Source organism: Sebastes umbrosus, chromosome 8, assembly GCF_015220745.1.
Source record: "Sebastes umbrosus isolate fSebUmb1 chromosome 8, fSebUmb1.pri, whole genome shotgun sequence".
Taxonomy (NCBI): Eukaryota; Metazoa; Chordata; class Actinopteri; order Perciformes; family Sebastidae; genus Sebastes; species Sebastes umbrosus.
This window is the reverse complement of record NC_051276.1, coordinates 19,220,627-19,239,131: the sequence shown is the minus strand read 5'-3', so window position 1 is coordinate 19,239,131 and position 18,505 is coordinate 19,220,627. Positions and strand designations below refer to the sequence as shown.

Here is an 18,505-nt window from a genome sequence, read left to right as displayed (position 1 = left end):
CTATTGATTCACATATATCTGAGTATATGTAGGTAAACTTGTGTTTGTATACATGTGAGTCTTTGTGTACTTACCATATATATTTTTTTAATAATTGTATTTTAATGTAAAACATATAGAATAGATAAAAAAAAACTGTAGTGAAAGTATTAATGGTAGAAATAGTACCTATTATGTAACTTTGAAAATGTAAATATGTGTTTTAAATGCAATCTTTGAAAATCAAATCTTTATTTGCAAAATATTTAAAGGGACAGAAGGACAGTCTGCAGGACAGATAATAATGCATACAGTGCACTTTTATAGACTAAGCTACTGGAGTTACCCTGCACTAAACTCACTTTTAACAGTCTCTTCTGCACTTTTTAATAGTCGTGTATCACAGCTGTTACCCTGCACTATATTCAGTTTTAACAGTTTTCTTCATCTCCTTGTATTTTTATATCTGGTATATATTTTTTTGTACTTTGTACTTTGCACTACTAACTCTTTTACTGCCTTTTTGCTAACATGTTTTGCACTATGGAACTGTGATGCTGGAAACTTGAATTTCCCTCAGGATCAATAAAGTTACTATCTATCTATCTATCTATCTAATGGTCTAAGTATTGTAGATTTGTGACATCACAAATGGACAGAAATCCTAATGGCTCGTTTCAAACGCACAATTTCTGAATACGGGCTGTGTGTATCTCTCCGTATATGGAGTGTTTTGATAGTTTAACAGTATTTATAAAGCACTTAAACCTGCTTTATAATATAAAAGACCTGAAAATCTCACTTTTTACAAGATGGGACCTTTAAAGATTATATAGTGAGTAGACAAAGCAGAGTGGTAGAAATCTCATTTCTAGTGGAGCAGCTGCTGTGCTACTGTCTCTTTAAATATCCCTTCCAGTCCGTTGCCCCGGTAACCCGGAAGCTTCACTGCTCAGAGTCCTTCCTGTTTGAAATTTCAAGGAAGCAGCAGCAGCAACAACTGGACAGTCGCGTATATACTGATGGTGCGTGAGTCGAACAAAAAGCATGCATGTGTCTCCTGTAGACAGCTGTTCCTCTCCGAAATGTGTTTCCGTTTTGGTTCACACGACTGTGGAATAAAAACACGAGTGTCCTTACTGTATACCTGCTCGCAGTGTAGAGCTCCATGTAGAGCGACTGCACGTTACACAGATGTTGACTGCTGTTGTGAAAATGAATGTTTTTACTGTCTGCAGCGTGGTTTTAAAGCAATAATAACTTGCATAATTCAGTTGTTGCACATGTGTGTGCAAAGTTGTGTGAATGCACGGCTGCAAACAGTTCTATGTTTCATAGCAATGATGTTGACAAATAGTTGTTTATGCAATGTGTTTCATTCAGTTAGCTATAAGCTTGCAGCCTGTGCAGGAGTGTAGGATGCAACAGTGAGTTAAAATGTTTTGCTGACAGGTGCATTAGAGTATGATATAAAACATGCACATGTAACCTAGCAAATGATGATTTGTAGTTTTTATGTTTCTCTTTTCTTCTCTTATATGAGACAGGATTTATCTGAGTGATCTTTGGTCTGGGAGGACCCATGCTCTCTCACCTTTGTGCTGCCACACCTGCGCTGTACATACTGTGGATCACTATGGCCCAGATAGCTGGCCAGGAGGACAGAGAGAAAACTACTGCACTCAAAGGTAAATATGAAATGTTTGACTCTGAAAAGCAACTATACTGAAAGAGGAGAAAAGGTGTTCAAAGCACCTGCGATAAAAAGTGACTGCAACCTACGCGGCCACATAGACTTTAGATGTAATGACGATTTGTAATTTCAACATGTGGCTAGTTTTAATTTCATTTTCAGTTTAACTTGCTGCTTCATTATTTTGAAGCTGTCACTTGCATCATCTCGAAAAAAACCCACAAATGTATTTCTCCATTTAAAGGGACTGTTTGTAAGAATCAGAAATGCTTGTTAACAGCAACACCTGTGGCTGTTAAGTCAATGAAAGTCAGCGTCGGGCTCGTGCTTGTGCTCGCTCTACATAGACATGAACGAGCATCGCTCAAAACAGTGAGGCGACACATGTCAGCTAAAAGCACAATATCACTCTATATTTCAGCTGCTTGGCAGTAATGTTAGCTGACCGGACGAAGGTCTCTCCATGAATCACTGCTGATCCTAGTGTTGGCTTTTCCTGCCTCAGCCTCCCGACCGCGGTCAGAGGGAGACACAGGCACCCGGTCGGAGACGATAACGTTTCTCGCTGCGGAGCCCCGTCACTTCACAAGACACGGGAAACCTCTGTTGGTCTGGAGGAGCTGCAGCATTTATTTCTGCACAAACGTCCACTGTACATTCACTAGATATTCTCAGAGCTAAACTAACTCTTCTGCAGTGTGTAGTGTGCGCGCATGCACGTGAGGTGGAGCGAGCTGAGTGAAGGCAAGCAGGCAGAGGAGCAGAGGATTAGAGGAGCAGAGACTCCGGCCCTGGAGACCAAAGCTACGGTCTCCCCCCGCGTCCTCCGACCGCGGCCAAAACTGTTTTGCAAGACGGGCTTCACTAGATATAACTTTGCGGTTTTGGTGCTTCCGTGTAGTTTGTGTTGGAGTCTTGTCTGAACAGCAAAGCCACACGCGAGCGTGCATATGCCGGGTGATTTATACGTGTAAAAAGTAACAAACAGTCTCTTTAAGGCCACACTCAAATTCATATCGACTGTAATCTTAATCACTGATGATGTCCAAACTACTTGTCCCTGAAGCAAAAGCGTTTCTACAGACTCGAAAACTACAGAACAGAAGGTGTACTTCCTGTGAGGTTACACAATACTAAAGTTAAAATGATAGATGGCATTATGAAAATGTGAAGTCCAACAATATTGTGCAAAAGTCACTTCAATAAATGTGTCAGAAGCACACATTTTTTTCTCATATTGTTATAAAGGAATGTGCAATCCCTCTCACACAGATTTGTGATTGTATGCCTTTAAAATGCATGTGGCCTATCTGACTTTTGTCCCATGAAGCTTTACATGCCAGTTCATATTTAGCTGGCCTCAAACGTTGATGACACGGGACAGGATGTTCCACTTAACCTTCACTCAAACATATTTACCACCCTTTTAGCAGATCAATTTTTGTGATGTGTTCCCCTGTTTTTCTTACTTTAGTGATAGAATTTGCAGAAGAACGTGTTTTGTTGTGGTTATTATTTGACGGGAATATCCACCTTTTTCCCACCTGCTTTGCCACTTGAAGATGGTGAAAAGCTTTTAGTTCAAGCAAGCAAGTATGGAGGACATTGGCGTAGCAGTTGTTTCGTAACTTAACACAATGAAGAGACATTATCTCACTCTAATACAGATGATGTTGCTAGATATTCTCAGGTTATGATGATGGGACATTTTGACTTTGACATTCTTTAAAAGGAAAGCAGCAATGAATTGTCACAAATTTGTGCTCACCTTTGATCTTATCTTTTCTCCTCAGATTTGCTGTCCAGAATAGACTTGGATGAACTGATGAAGAAAGATGAACCTCCTTTCACTTTCCCCCAAACACTGGAGGAGTTTGAATATGCATTCAATGAATGTAAGTACATGTTTTAGTCTTCAAGACACAAAGCCTTCTGCTTCAACAAAGAAAACAACCCCACATCTCATGAAACTCTGCAGGAAACATAACTTAAAGAAATGGGTTTGTTCTCAGTACTTAACATATTGTCCATAGCAGTGATTCCCAGTCTTTTTGGCTTGTGACCCCTTAAAGGGATAGTTTGGATGTTTTGAAGTGAGGTTGTATGTGGTACTTATCCATAGTCAGTGTATTACCTACAGTAGATGATGGTTGGCAATTCCTTAATTTGGAGAAGCAGACAGGAGTTACCACACGGAACCAAAGCAATATACTGCTATGGATGGGGCCGGCAGCAAAACCTATTTTAACCTCCTAAAAGAAAGGCGTATCTAAAAATATCAATAAAGTTTTAAATAAATGCTATATTTAGAATATTTTCACCACTTTACTTTGCTGTCAGACAGCCTTTTCTGACGGGAAACTGAAGTCGTTGTATCCATCTATGCTCTCGCCAAAGCCACCAGACTCCATTGAAAAAACTTTGCGGGGTTGCCTACCGCTGCCTCGATCGGTTAGTCTGTTTGTGCTATTGTGTGACTTTGGTGAATCCGAACTAACCAAAGTCACACAATAGCACATACAAACTACCCGATTGAGGCAGCAGTAGACCTGCAACTCCTGAGTTCTGCGAGATAAAATTACTGTTTTTTTCAATGGAGTTTTGTTGCTTTGGCTAGAGCATAGATAACGGCTTCAGTTCCCCGTTGTTAACAAACCGACTGTATAGCTGTCTGACAGCAAAGTAAACTAGCAAAAATATTCAAAGTATAGCGTATGTTTTGCTGCCGGCCCCGTCCACAGCACTACATTGCTTTGCTTCCGTGCAGTAACTCCTGTCTGCTTCTCTAAACTGGAGGCACGCCGACTGCCATCTACTGTACTAATACACTGACTATGTATAAGTACCTAATACAACCCCACTTCAGAACACCCAAACTATCCCTTTAAAATGATGGGACCCCTCGTCACAGCTTGAATATGTCCACCACATAGTGACTTTCCCTCTTGAGCGTCTTAGATTTAACGGCTTAAACGACTTTGATAGTTTCATTTGAATAATTGTTAGTGACCTGACGAGTTAAAAATATCCTGAATTAAAAAAAAAAAAGCAACGATTGAATGATTAGCAGAACAATGTTTTTTTTTCTTTCCTTTCATCTTATGACCCCTCAGATTAATCTTGTGACCACTGGGTGGGTCCCGACCCCCAGGTTGACAACCACTGGCCTACAGAGTTGGTTGCTTCCACTTGATTCATGTTAAAGCTGCCGTGAAGTTGACATAAAGACAAAATTACCATAATCCCTTATAAAACTAAGACAGTTTTAACATAAACAGTCTGTGTGCAATTACGGTTCTGCTCAGTGTTTTTTACATAATGACCTAAAACTGTCTCTGCTGTCACCTGGGACATTTTGGGTTTAGAGTAAGGTGTGTGTGTGTGTGTGTGTGTGTGTGTGTGTGTGTGTGTGTATGTCAATTATTAGTGACAGGAAAGAGCAGTGCTGGACCCAGATTGGTGCGGGTCCAGATGATATTTATTAAGTCTCTTTAGAATTCTCTTGGCTTGCTTTAATCAACCCAGGTGGAGAGAAGGAGGAAGAGTTGGAAAGGGGTTGGTGGTTTTGACTCTCAGTATTCCCCTGTAGCCTCCCTCTCTCTCTCTCCCTCTCTCTCCCCCTCTGTTCTCTGTCAGTGTCTCTGCTGGCTGTCTGGCTGGCTGAGTGGGGGACATGTTGTGTACTCTACGGCCCGTCAGTAACCTACTCAGCCTTGCCCTCCGCCTGACGGAGCATTTGCATAACCTCGCTGTGCCTAAGAACAGAGACACGGAGACTTACCCCCCCTCCCGCCACCATGCCAACACCCGCCACCCCCCCTATACCCCACCCTCAAGTCCCAGCTCAGTCTCCCATGGAGGAATGAACACATTCAGAGACTCTCCATCGCTTCTCCCTCACCCTCCTGTCTCCCCTATTCACTCTGTATCTCTCTATTTCTGCCCCAGCTTACCCCCACACACACACACACACATCTACACACCCATACACCATCTGTACGTCTTGTCAATTTCCACTCAGGCCTGTTTTTGAAGGATTTCACAGTAGCTCTGGCTCGCAGGCATTTCTATAGCTACACCCAGGCTACCTTTTGCCTGAGACAGGTGGAACAAAAATGTTAATTTGACCATGTAATGATGTGAATACAGACGAGGCTGTGTACAATAGTTTGCAGGTATCTTAATCACTGGAGATGATGGCTTCATCTCGCTAGCCCTCCAGTTTTCCATTACTGGAAATCCAAGGTTATGTACACCTAATTAAGCGGCCAAATTGAGAACAGAATGCTAATTATGACAGAAAAGAGGAGAAAAGTTGAGAAAACGTTATTCCTCTGAGAGGATGTGTTGGGGGAGGCGATGGAGCCGATCACCCCCCTAGCTCACACTCACACACACACTTCATCCCTCCCTCGCGCACGCAGACACACGCACACCCCTTTCTTACAGTAGGATTTCATTATAGCTCCTCTCTTCCTTCTCTTAGGCAGAAGTGTTTAGATCCTCACCCCTCCATGAATGCATAATTGATTTTCTTCAAGGTACTTTTTGAGCATTATCCTAACTTCTCAGTATTCTACCTCTCAGGCACACGTCTGCTTTTTAATGCAACACGATGACAAATTCAGGATTACATGTTGTCTAACGACAAACCATGATAGCAAGCACTGTAATACACACAGTGTGTTAGCAAGGTAAGATTTATCATATTGATAGAGGGGTGAAAACGGTGGCAATTTAGAAGGAGACGGGAAAAAAATGCTTATGCATTCTTTTATCTTGCAAAGATATTATATTTATTTATATCTTAGATGGGTTTCTTCACATTGTGCGATAATTGAGAAAGTATGAGAGCCCCCTGGCTATTTGGGTTAAGTATGTGTACTTTTCAGTGGTTTAGCTCGTACGAATTCTGCAGTCATAAAGGTCAAAATTAAATTTAACACTGTTTAGTGTTTTATTGTGTTGCAGTGTCAAGCGCAGGATCGATGGGCTCATTGTTAAGGTATAAACATAGTGGCTCCACAGCCACACAAGGGTAATAGTTTATTAAGAAAAAAAAAGTAGCACCATTTCTGAACAGCATTTTCCTGTCTTATGACTGTTTTATATCAAATAAAACCTGGTTGAAAACTCCTCTGTTTCCCTCAATTATAATAAATCACTTAAAGATTGTCCCCAAAATACAGTTCTTGTGTGTCGTAATGGCTGTGTTGCAACAATTTGCACACACACATAAGCCTAGTGACACTTACTGTATGACCACACCTGGTCCTCCTGGCTGGAGCTGCTGCTGGTGTGTGTGTGTGTTTGGGTGTGTGTAAGCTGTGCTGGTTAGGGTGATTGGCTGATGCTCAGACAGCATCCTCAGAGGAATTGCAAGGAGCAGTTGTCGTTGTAGCTAATGCGTGCCAGGCCACCTTTCTCTCTCTCACAAAAACTCCTTGAGAACCTTTTTCACACCTCCTTTAGTCTTTGCTCTCGGAGATTTCAGATGGAATAGACGGGGACAGACCTGTGGCCAGAGAGAGTGAGGAAGGAGAGGAAGAGAGAGATTGACACGGTTAAAGAGGAAGGGGAGAGGCTTTTAGGCGGATGAAAAGAGGGAGAGAGGGGAAAGACAATTTTTTGCCATACCAGCTGTCCAGCGCTGGCCTGCCAGACTACCCAGAAGGCCGTTGGAGTCGTGACTGGAAGAACGTTGCTGCATCCACCGGCCTTGTACCTGCCAGATGGGGGTGGTTGAGGGAGGGAGCGCCACCAGACAAAAAGAGAGAGAAAAAATAAAAATAAGTGATATGAAAAGTAAGGGGCAGATGGAGGTACTTTTTCATGTCCAGTTAGAAGTAGAAAAACCATCAACTACTCATACACTCTTATACAGGTATCCATTATCGTTACAGATGTGTATTAACCTTCTATCTTTCTCCCACAGATGGCCAGCTCAGGCATATAAATACAGGAGAGCCTTTTGTATTCAATGCCAGAGAGGATCTCCACCGCTGGAACCAGAAACGCTATGAAGCTCTTGGAGAGGTAACACATACATGTTTTTTATAAGCTTCATTCAGGCCATCCATGTTCAGCAATTGTGGCCTCAGCTGCTGGGTCTATTAGGATTTTCTGTCCTGAACAGTTTTTGTAACATGATTACTATGGTTGTTGATTCTTTGGGGAGCAAATCGACAGCAATGTTGGCACACAAGCCCTTATCACACCTGGAACCCGCGACATGCTATAATTATGTGTTTTTTGATATGACAATCATTTTTGCTACCTATTTTAGACAGTCCAAGCAAGCAGGCCAGTAAGCAAGCCACTGTAGTTATAAAGACAATCAAGTTGTCAAAGTTAACACCTCATGTAATTCCTTTTTTTATTTATACATTTATATATCTATTGTTGCACTTGAGCTATGGAAGAGTTTAGGGCTGCCCCTGTTAGTCAATTAGTCAACTAATCGGTTGTTTTGGTCTTGGTCGACTAAGATTTCTTTAGTTGATCACATCTCTGGTAAACACATGATTTAAAGTGGTGCTTTTGTGTGATTCTTTGTGGAAAACTCAGTTTTACAGACCTGTACTAATCGATTAGTCGACAAAAAATGTATGTGTGAGGGCTGTTGTTTAGGACCCAGAAGCAGACACAGCTGGATGGTGGTTGAAAGTCAGATGGATTTATTATAATAAAGGTGGTGAGGGCGCTGGAGAAGGCAGGGGACAGGCAGGCTGCTGAGCAGGGTGGAGTGGCTGGAGGAATGAGCTGAGGCGGCATGAGGATGGCTCGATGGGAGGCTGGCACTAGAATCCAAGAGCACAGGAGAACACAACGTTAACGCAGGAAGCACGAGGCAAAAGCACAATAATTACTCGGGTAACAAATGGTACAGAGCGGTCGAGAATATACCACATGGTAGGTAGAACAATCTGGCAAGGACTGGCAGGAAAACTGGTGTTCTTGTACTGTGGGTTGATGAGGTTGATTGTTGACAGGTGCAGAGTGGAGAGTGAGACGAGGTGCCTGATGATGAAGCCGTGCCCCTGCCACACCCACACACACAGACAGACAGGGGAGGGGGAGACACAGGGGAAACAGAACACAGGAAAACCACTGGAGTCACGGCCAGAGCCGTGACAGTATGAGTGTTAGTCGTAAGAACTTCTTTGGTCGAGGACAGCCCTAGAAGACTTACAAAAGTATCATCCTTAGTAGGCTAAGTGCCTTACAGAGTCTAGCCCCTTTTCAAACATGATGTGGTCATATTAAATTGCCACAACCTGTACTCAGTTAAATTTGTGTGTAAAAGGGGCTGTGTGTGGAGCTCTTACACATTCTTCCATTACAAACTGGATGACTTGCATTGTGACTTGCTTTGCTTAAATGCCAGTGCCACAGTATTGCTTCAGCAGAGGTGTGTCTTGTGGTCTAGGCCTCTGTCAGAATAGAATGAGGAGGGTTTACATATATTTTAAAGGTCACGGTCCACCGAGGCAGATGAGCACAATGGATTTCACCCTAATCACTTAGTTGTTAGCGTTGTTGATGTATGAGTTGAGGTCAAATTTCGAAATATGAAACTGGACAGTGACACGTCTACTGATTCTGAGCTGAAATTAGATGTGAAATCCACACCAGAACCTGAGCATGGTTCTTCTAACCATAAAATGTCCTCAACCAATCCTTTTGAGACATTAAGAAGGCACGAGATGTCACGATGCAGATAAACAACCTTCCTGTGATGCACACAGTACTGGAGGCCTGTCTACATTGTTTGGTGGGAATGGGACATGACAGCATGGGAGGACTGAAAGCTACTTTTGGACTTTTATGCCATAAAATACCCACAGCTTTAAAACCCTGCCGATGCATTTTTGCGAAGTTCCTCGATGCTTTTATGAAGTTTTGTGGTCGTCCGACGGCATCCCCATGTATACAAACACACCTCATCCTAAAGTTCACCTCTAATTCACTCCCTCAGTACCACCACATGCAATATGCATTAAGATAATGAGACAAATGTTCTTTTGTAATCTGTTTTTTTTTGTTTGCATCCCCTGCTATGTTGCTTTTAATTGTGTGTGTTCTTTGAAGTTCAAAGCAAAGTGATAGACCCGTTTGTGGGATTACCTGGCTGTTTTTATTATTTCTAATGCAGGTATACAGGAGCTCCTTTGAGAGCCAGCCTTCTGTGAAGGCTTTTTTCCCCCTCTTTTCTTTCTCTTTTGCCTGCTCAGGCACTATCCACCAGCATCTAAAAAGGCTGTGGAAACAAACATTTGGTAGCTTGCAAGCAGAGGCCCTGAAAGAACACACAGACATTTAAACTAACTGAACTCATCACATCAGAGGGGGGGGGGGGTGAACATTTGGAGAAAATAAATAATCATCAAGCAGGATGTATGCAAATTTTATTCATCTTGTGATTAAAAAAATGACAGAAGCATCTTCTTTAGAGGAGAAAAAAGGAAACGGTGTCAATCAGTGTTGATACAAGCTTGTGTAATGAGAACAGATACGGTATGAGTTGTGCTGCGGGAGATTAACTGGCTGAGAAGAAAGGAGCACATACCTGAATAAGCAGTATTATCTGTCTGTTGTTTTTAGGCCACAGATGATTCAAGAAAATGAATATTGTACCTCTCTCGTGCAGCTTTGCAAGTACAAATGCATTGTTTTTGCTGGTAAGAAATATGCTCCTTTATAAATAGACACAGCCTTTGAATTGTATGCCTTTGGTTGTAAAAGTGGGTTATGCTGCTTAGTCAGCCGCTGTATGTGTGAGTTTAAGAGTGTGGCGTACCTGCATGCTTATGTCTGCGTCCGTCTGGCCGACACATTTCCTCCCTCTATGCTATTGTTTGTCTCTTCTATCATCCCTCTCCTTCATCTCTGCATCAACCAGGATGAGATAGTTTGTCAGATATCATGAGGGTAAATGTAAGTCTTTATGTATTTGTTACAGTGGATTACAGTGGAGCAGTTGTTGGCAATGCGATTCTTGTTCTCAAGCTCCATCTAACAATGCTATTAAAAATCGTATAAAAGAAAAATCATGCAGTTAAAAATGAGAATCCAAGATATAGACATTAAAGACAAATTAATGCAGAAGTTAAAATAGGAATGAAATATAATTTTTTATAAATTAGAATAAAATAAATGACATATAATATAAAATATAAAGTTGAATTTAGAATAAGCTCCTATGCAGACAGGCCTGTTGTGGGCCAACACCACTCCACAACAGACCCCGGTGCCCTCTATCAACCTGCCACCTGAGACGATCTGAGAACTAGCCGCCATTCAGCCTGAGAGCTGTGTGAGATGGCACAAGGACGTGGCCTCATGTGTTTGTCCCTGGCAGTATGAATGGAAGGGCGCCATCATTGCCCCCCAATGTTCACTCACATTCCTTTCTCTCCCTCCCTTCTTCCATACTTCTGGACAACTGATGGTTGCTTCCTGCTCCGCTACAGTGCAGACACTCTTCTCACCTGCTGATTAGCTGTAATTTTTGCTACTGTTGTTTTTGTACTTTTTCCTACTCGTCTCAAACTACAAAACATTTATTACAACTAAATCATTGGGAGGATGACTTATATCAACTCTTCTACAACATTAACGCAACCCAAACAGAACTGAAGTGCACAGATCTGTCATAAATTGCTACAGAAGATTGCCGTACTGGAGACAAGGATATTTGCTCTGGAGACATCTTTTGAACTCCACGGCACTCTGCCAATGTCTTCTTTCTGGGAGTTGGCTCATCAGAACTCAACTAGACAAGATTTAAATGGACAGCTATCTCTCAATGACACTATAACTTTTCCAAGAAGACTCACGGAAACAAAAGCAGTGAATTAATTTGCTGTGAATGGGATTTCTACCTCCTGGGGAGGTGCAAAACCTAATGATATGTGCAAGACTTGGCCTCCACCCAAGCAGATCTGGAGTTAAAATATCGATGGACTGTTTTTGGATCAGCCTGTGACACCCATCGGCCAGGCCTAAGACGATGCACCCTGACACACAGCAGACTCGCCACCACAAAGACACTCTACCCTGCCCTTTGGGATTCATTGATAACAAAGGAAACGCTGGTTAACGCTGGCATTAAATTCAACCCCTGGCCACTGTCTCCACCCCAACCGAGCACATTCTGTCACACCAACTTTGCTGATAGCGAAGACGACAAAAAGAGAGTACGGCTCTCTCCTGCCCGGGCTGACAAGACTGATAAGGCCAGCAATGTCACCAAAGGTTTGCCTCATCTGTCTCCATCCACCTCCCTTCTTCGGGATATCTCTAACAAACTAAAATCAGAGATTTAGGAACTGGATGTGATGTTGATGGATGCCACTAAGCTGCACTGCCGCATCTCGAATCACCGCCATTGAAATCAAAGGAAATCTGCCTCGCATCAGTGCAGACAGTAGAGAAGATGCCTAGGACCTTCTTCGGTTAAAGCCTCTCAGGTCTAAGCCATTTCTTCTGTAATAATGCATGTAGAAACTCAATAAAAATGTTATTTGCATCTATTTTGTCAGGACAAACTGGGCTCTCAGAATATGTATACTGCAGTGATGTCACATGCATGTACACATAGTTATATGACCATGCATTCAAAAGAAAAACAAAAATGGAAATTGAATCTCACAGATATTTATTCAAATCACAAGTAGCATAATAGTGTGCAAGACTAAAAAACAACAACTAATAATTGCATTTCCTTCAGTCAAGTCCCTATTTGTTTTTTTTGTCTAAAAAGGTGGTTGAGCTATTACTGAAAGCAGTACCTGTCTGCAATGACACTTTGGGGCCACATCTCACTCCCTGCACTTCCAGGTGGTAAACAAAGGCCTATGGAAAGGAGGCTGGGTCACGCGTCATATCTTTGGGGATACAACACATGCGCTGTAAAATCTGGTCTACACTCGCCGAAATTGAGCCAATCGTAACGCACGACCCGGCTTCAGTTACACATGTGTCATACCCCATACCCCAAGACCCATGTCCACCCGTGACCCAGCCTCCTTTCCATAGGCCTTAGTGGTAGACCGATTCACCTGCTAGGACTGCCTGCAGTGCACACAGGACCTGAGTCCATAGGAGGCCCTAATTATTCATTCAGCACCATGAGGCTCCTTTTCTTCTGATGTCCCTTCCTACCCATTTCTGTGTCAATAAATGCATTTTTTTGTGGGGTATTATGTTATTATTATTACTATTACTATTACTATTATTATTATTATTATTATTATTACCTTCTGATGTAGCTATATTTTTCTTTCTTTATCAATTGAAATGGTATGATTGATTGTTTGTACATTCTTATAACTAAATAGAAAAAAATATATATGTATATAAATATATATATAAATATATATCTATATCTATATAAATATAGATATAGATATATATAGATATAGATATAATTTATTTATTACTCAAGATATGCACACAGCAACACAGCCTCTGATTTGTCGACACCTGACCGAATGCATCATGTGATACATCTTAATATACTTGTGGTAATACACCTGTAAACTGCCAACCGCCAATAAACACTAAAGAAGAGGAGGAAAACAAGAAAAGAGGAAGAAGAAGAAAAAGAAAAAGGAGATGGTAACATCCACGTGGTAACGGCTAACCACCATGCTAAGACAAAACAGAAACTCTTTCAACGCGGATAAATGGATAAATAATCACAGAAGACATTGGATTTATTAGTTTTATAAAGTCTCTACAACTTTGTCCAAGCTGGATGACAAAGCTCCTGAAAGGGAAACCATCGCACCGGAGGCATGCAGCGTTACAGAGATACTCTAAAAGTAATCAGAGTAGTTTCAATGTCGTATACGACATCACTGACCTAAACCAAGAAAACACTGAAAAAGATTGTCTTTGGATCTTAAGAAGAAATTTTAAAAGTTAGGCCACAGACCATTTAACATCCACAGTAAGACAATTACAAAATCTTTATGAAAAACTTCTGAATATGTTAAGACACATATCTGAAAACAAACTAGAAAACGTTGCTGTCTGCTCCAACTCTCAGTTTCTTTCAAATCTGGGTTTGCCACTGCATTTTATTAAGTTAAATTTGAGACAATTTATTTATATAACTGCACTGTAGCTGCACTGTAATATGTATTCTACAGTTTACTGTCTCGTGCTATTTCAGCTTATTTTAATCTTCTATTTTACTTTGCATTAATCCTTTTAAATCCTATTTATTGCATCCTTTTATATTGTCTTTTTTTTTTTTTTACATTGATTTGTGTTTCTTTCATATCTTGTCTTAGTGCCTTTATGTCTTATGTAAAGCACTTTGAATTGCCATGTTGTTGAAAGTTGCCATACAAACACATTTGCATTGCTGTGCCTCTGTCCATCTCTCCCTCCTTTCCTCCTCTCAGTGTCTTTATATCCTCATGGTCCTGTATTGGAGGACTGTGTGTGTGTGTGTGTGTGTGTGTGTACATGTGTGAGGGGGCTGGGGGGTGGCGGCTGTATTGTCAGACACATCACAGCACCAGATGTCCAATTTGCACTTCAGCCTCGTCTGAATGGAGGGACGGAGAGAGAGAGGGAGAACGAGGATGTTGGTGTGATGGCCTCCAAGCAAAAGAAAGAGATGGGAACCCAATCTGGGTTGAGCACAAGAGCAGTGACTACTTTTTTCACTCTTTATTTTTCATCGATTAAAAAACTATTTTAAAATTTAACCATATATTTATGATGTGGAGAGATTTCAGAGAAGCTGCACCGGTCAACTTTGTTTGGATACTGCAGGCCAGGTGTGTGTATAGGGCTGTCGTGGTGAAGGAACTTCCTGAGCGGTTATGATTGGCTCAACAGCACGATATGCTGTATTATTTATTATTTTTTTTAGCAAATAAGCTTTATTGTTAGGCTATTATTAGGTATATTGATGCTTTTTAAATGACAAAGATGACTAATTAATTAAATACTTGTTTATTGTTAAATGCAAAACAAAGAAGGGCAATGAGGCGCAGTGTTTTCTCAGCTGGGATAGACACTCAGCACCTCATAATGCTGCTACCGTTTGTAGCAAAGTGTAAAAACGCGGCACTCCCATTGCAAAGAATTTAAAAAAGGAAAAAATGTGAATATCGTGGTTGTGACGGTTGCTTGCCATCCCCTACGGTTGGTTTGTCAGTATTGTGGTATTGCGGTATTGCAGTTATTGCAACAGCCCTATGTGTGCCCTGTGTGCATAGTCACCTGGGCTGCAGGCCTAATTTGTTGGCCAATTTCTATTAGTAATGCCATAAGGATCATTAAACAAACTTAAATTAATAGAAGTTGAAATGGAATGACGTAAGGTGCCAAAAGAAAAGTATAGCATTGTGAAAATTGTGCAAACCACTGCGACCATTGGAGAGAAAGAGAGAAGAGAAGATCAGGTTATCTGTTTAAAATTGAACTGGCAGATTGACTCTCACACGCGTTTGATTGCATAAATCAAACAAAAAATATATAAAATCAGAGGCTTAATGGAGCAAACTTACAGCTGTTCTCTTGGAGTTGTACAAAATCATTTTTGGAAATGTAGGAAAGTCACTTGAACTGAACAAGGCAGGTTGAAGAAAAGGGGATAGAAAAGATTACACAAATTCAACTGTTTGAATGTACTTTATCATTACAGTGTACTGACTCGGTGCAAACATACTGCAGAAGAATGATGTTCCTCAGAACCACAAGCTCTAGCATGAGAACCTTTGAATGTCCTCAGGGAGCACCTGATTATTAACTATTCTTTCAAGGCAAAGCTAGGTTATTCAGGCGATATAGCTATTTTTCCTTTTAACCCAGAGTCTGCCCACTCGCTGATGCCTTTTTATATCTCTCTGTGTAGTCTGAAGGTATGGCAATAGCATAAGAAAGGGCATCTATGGATGTCTGTCTCTGGATAAGTAGGACAAATAAAAACTGAAATATCCCTTTATGTTCTGAATGCACTCTATAAAGAGTTTAAGCACCGACTTAGAGGATCTTATTCTCCGTTACCTCCATTTATACCTCCATTTATCCCAGTTTGTAAATTGTAGTATTGGTCTAATATATTCTTTGTTGTATTCTTTCTTTTGTCTTCTGTTTTTATCATATTCAAACTAAAATACTAGACAAACCAAGACTGAATAACCCAGACTGCTGGTGTAGTGACATTTCCCATCCTCGGCTCTGACTGTTATCGTAATGGCCGCATTACAGCTGTAATACAGTGCACGGTATCTGTGCAGCGTTGCTCAGTGCCGCGGGGTCACCTCAGCCGGTGTAGGTGTCAGTTGTAGTCTAATTCCTGTGATTCGGTGATGAATCTCTCTGATAGAAGACAAGCATAGGGTCTGGCCCAGATGGAGCTCTATTAAGCTGTTAATAAATGAGGATTCTTCTCTGCTCTGCCTGCATCTGTGGAATGGAAGGCACTCACAAACTTGTAAACACACACACACACACACACACACACACACACAGTCAGAATATTATAATGAAGTAAAGCTAGCCAGATGGCTGAATTAGAAAGCCGTCTCTCTCTCCTTCTCTCTCTCTCTCTCCTTCTCTCTCTCTCTCTCTCTCTCTCTCTCTGTCTGTTTCTTACGCTCTCTGTTATCTTTTTTTCTCTTCCTGTCTCCCTCTGTTTCCACATTATGGATGCTGGGCGTTGTCATAGCGGTGACCAGCTGGCTAAGGTTTAAGGCCCTGCTGAAGTGCCCTTGAGCAAAACGCTGAGGCATTGAGGCAAATGGCAAGAGAAATTTATTTTTCTTTCTTTCTTTTTATTATATTATATTATATTATATTATATTATATTATTAATTGAGTTTATTACATTCTATGGTAACTTATATTGTACATCTACCATGTGCATAAATTACAATATCTGCAGTGCATACATTTGGATGCTAGTCTCTGGACAAACAATATGTGCAGTAAAATGTGTGGGATTTAATAGAGATCCTTGTGGAAGACCTGTGGAGGGTCTTTGGCCCGCTCATTGATGATTGTGTACTTGTGATGCGTTAGCTTACAGTACTATCCATTAAAGGGATAGTTTTGGTGTTTTGAAGTGGGGTTGTATGAGGTACTTATCCATAGTCAGTTCATTACCTACAGTAGATGACGCCGCAAAACATCTTTTAGTTACCTAAAAGAAAGGCTCATCTAAAAAAAAAAGAAGAAGAAAAATGAATATCAGTTTAAGTGTACGCTATATTTTGAATATTTTCACTGATTTACCTTGCCGTGAGACAGCTATACAGTCTTTGTTTCCATCGGGGAACTGAAGCCTGATCTATGCTCTCACCGAAGCAACCAGACTCCATTGGAAAAAAACAGTAATTTCACGTAGCAGAACACGGGGGAGTTGCTGGTCTACCACTGTCTTGATCAGTTAGTTTGTTTGTTATTGTGTGACTGGTTAGTTCGGATTCACCAAAGTCACACAATAGCACAAACAAACTAACCGATCAAGGCAGCGGTAGACGAGCAACTCCCCCGTGTTCTGCGAGGTAAAATTGCAGGTTTTTTCTAAGGAGTCTGGTGGCTTTGGCAATAGCATATATGGATACAACGGCATCAGTAAGGGCTGTCAGAAAGGGCTGTCTGACAGCAAGGTAAAGTGGCAGAAATATTCTAAATATAGCGTACACATGATTTCTTTTAGGTGGCTAAAATACGTTTTGCTGCCAGCCCCGTCCACAGCAGTACATTGCTTTGCTTTCGTGCGGTAACTCCTGTCTGTTTCTCCAAGCTGGGGTAGTGCTGACTGTCATCTACTGTAGGTAACACACTGACTGATGGACAAGTACCTCATACACCCAAACTATCACTTTAAGCTGAAATCATTCATTCGTTCACATCAGCCTTCAGATCATTCCATTAGACGTTGTGTTTGTATTTTCCACAGGAAGCAGAAGTGCAGTAGACTGTTTAGCCCTTTAGATAATAAACATTAACCAAATAGAGATGAATTACATTTTTAAGTTGTGACGATCTTATGAATCAACTTTAAAGACTGCAGTCATGAAGTGTTGCGTCAGGCCCACAGTGGGAACCCCGGAGACAGGCCTCCATGCTGTAGTTAAAGCATCAGGAGGCCCCGTACCGGTCGTGGACCATTTTGTTAGCAAGCTAATGGGCTCTTTCTAAAGAGGGACTATAAATGACAGCTGTCTGCCCGGATTCACCGACTGCCATCACGTCTCCATTCCCAAAACACTTAAACACCGCCGCTGCAGCTTCTGCTGAGAGCACCGAGGAGGAAGCAGACACAGTCAGACAAAAATGGTTGCAGGGAGTGGGTGAGGTGGATTAGGGTTGATGAAAGAGAAGGGAATTGGACTGGGGCCGGGGGTTTGAGTGGGGTGTTCGAGAAAAGACGGGGAGGGCTGGTAGTTACAGCGCTGGCATCTGTCGCTACCGCCGGCACCCAGGGTGGCATATAGTTCTTTACTTTGAATTAGACCTCTGCCGGCTTCTCAGTTAACACCTGAGGAGGTCATTACGATGCCATTAGGATGAGTAGTGCTGGGAGGGCGGAGAGGGAGTGAGAGAGAGAGAGAGAGAGAGGGATATCTACACTAAAGTGTAAACAGTCTGTCTGTCAGTCTGCGTCTGAGAACTTTCTCTTCCCCTGGAGAGCCCTCTCTCCTCTGACAGAAGAATGACAGAGGCCTCACGGGAATTACACCAGTCTCCCTCTCTCTCTTTGTTTCCCACGCGGACTGACAGATCACAAATTCACAACAATAGGCTCTATTTTAATACCACTTTTTGTTGGTACACAAGGCTGACTTAAAATAAACAACC

General features: G+C 41.6%; 1 protein-coding gene across 2 annotated transcripts in view; it reads left to right on the top strand.

Moving 5' to 3' along the window:
- Positions 1 to 922: 922 nt before the first annotated feature.
- fam172a (family with sequence similarity 172 member A) overlaps positions 923 to 18,505 on the top strand; it is a 170,236-nt gene continuing 152,653 nt past the window's right edge. For both annotated transcript variants that reach the window (XM_037776656.1, XM_037776657.1), the window contains exons 1-4: positions 923 to 1,004; positions 1,527 to 1,667; positions 3,466 to 3,567; positions 7,608 to 7,708. In XM_037776656.1, coding sequence (XP_037632584.1) covers positions 1,562 to 1,667; positions 3,466 to 3,567; positions 7,608 to 7,708 — 309 coding nt within the window. In that variant the 5' untranslated portion in view covers positions 923 to 1,004; positions 1,527 to 1,561. The remainder of the gene's footprint in view (positions 1,005 to 1,526; positions 1,668 to 3,465; positions 3,568 to 7,607; positions 7,709 to 18,505) is intronic.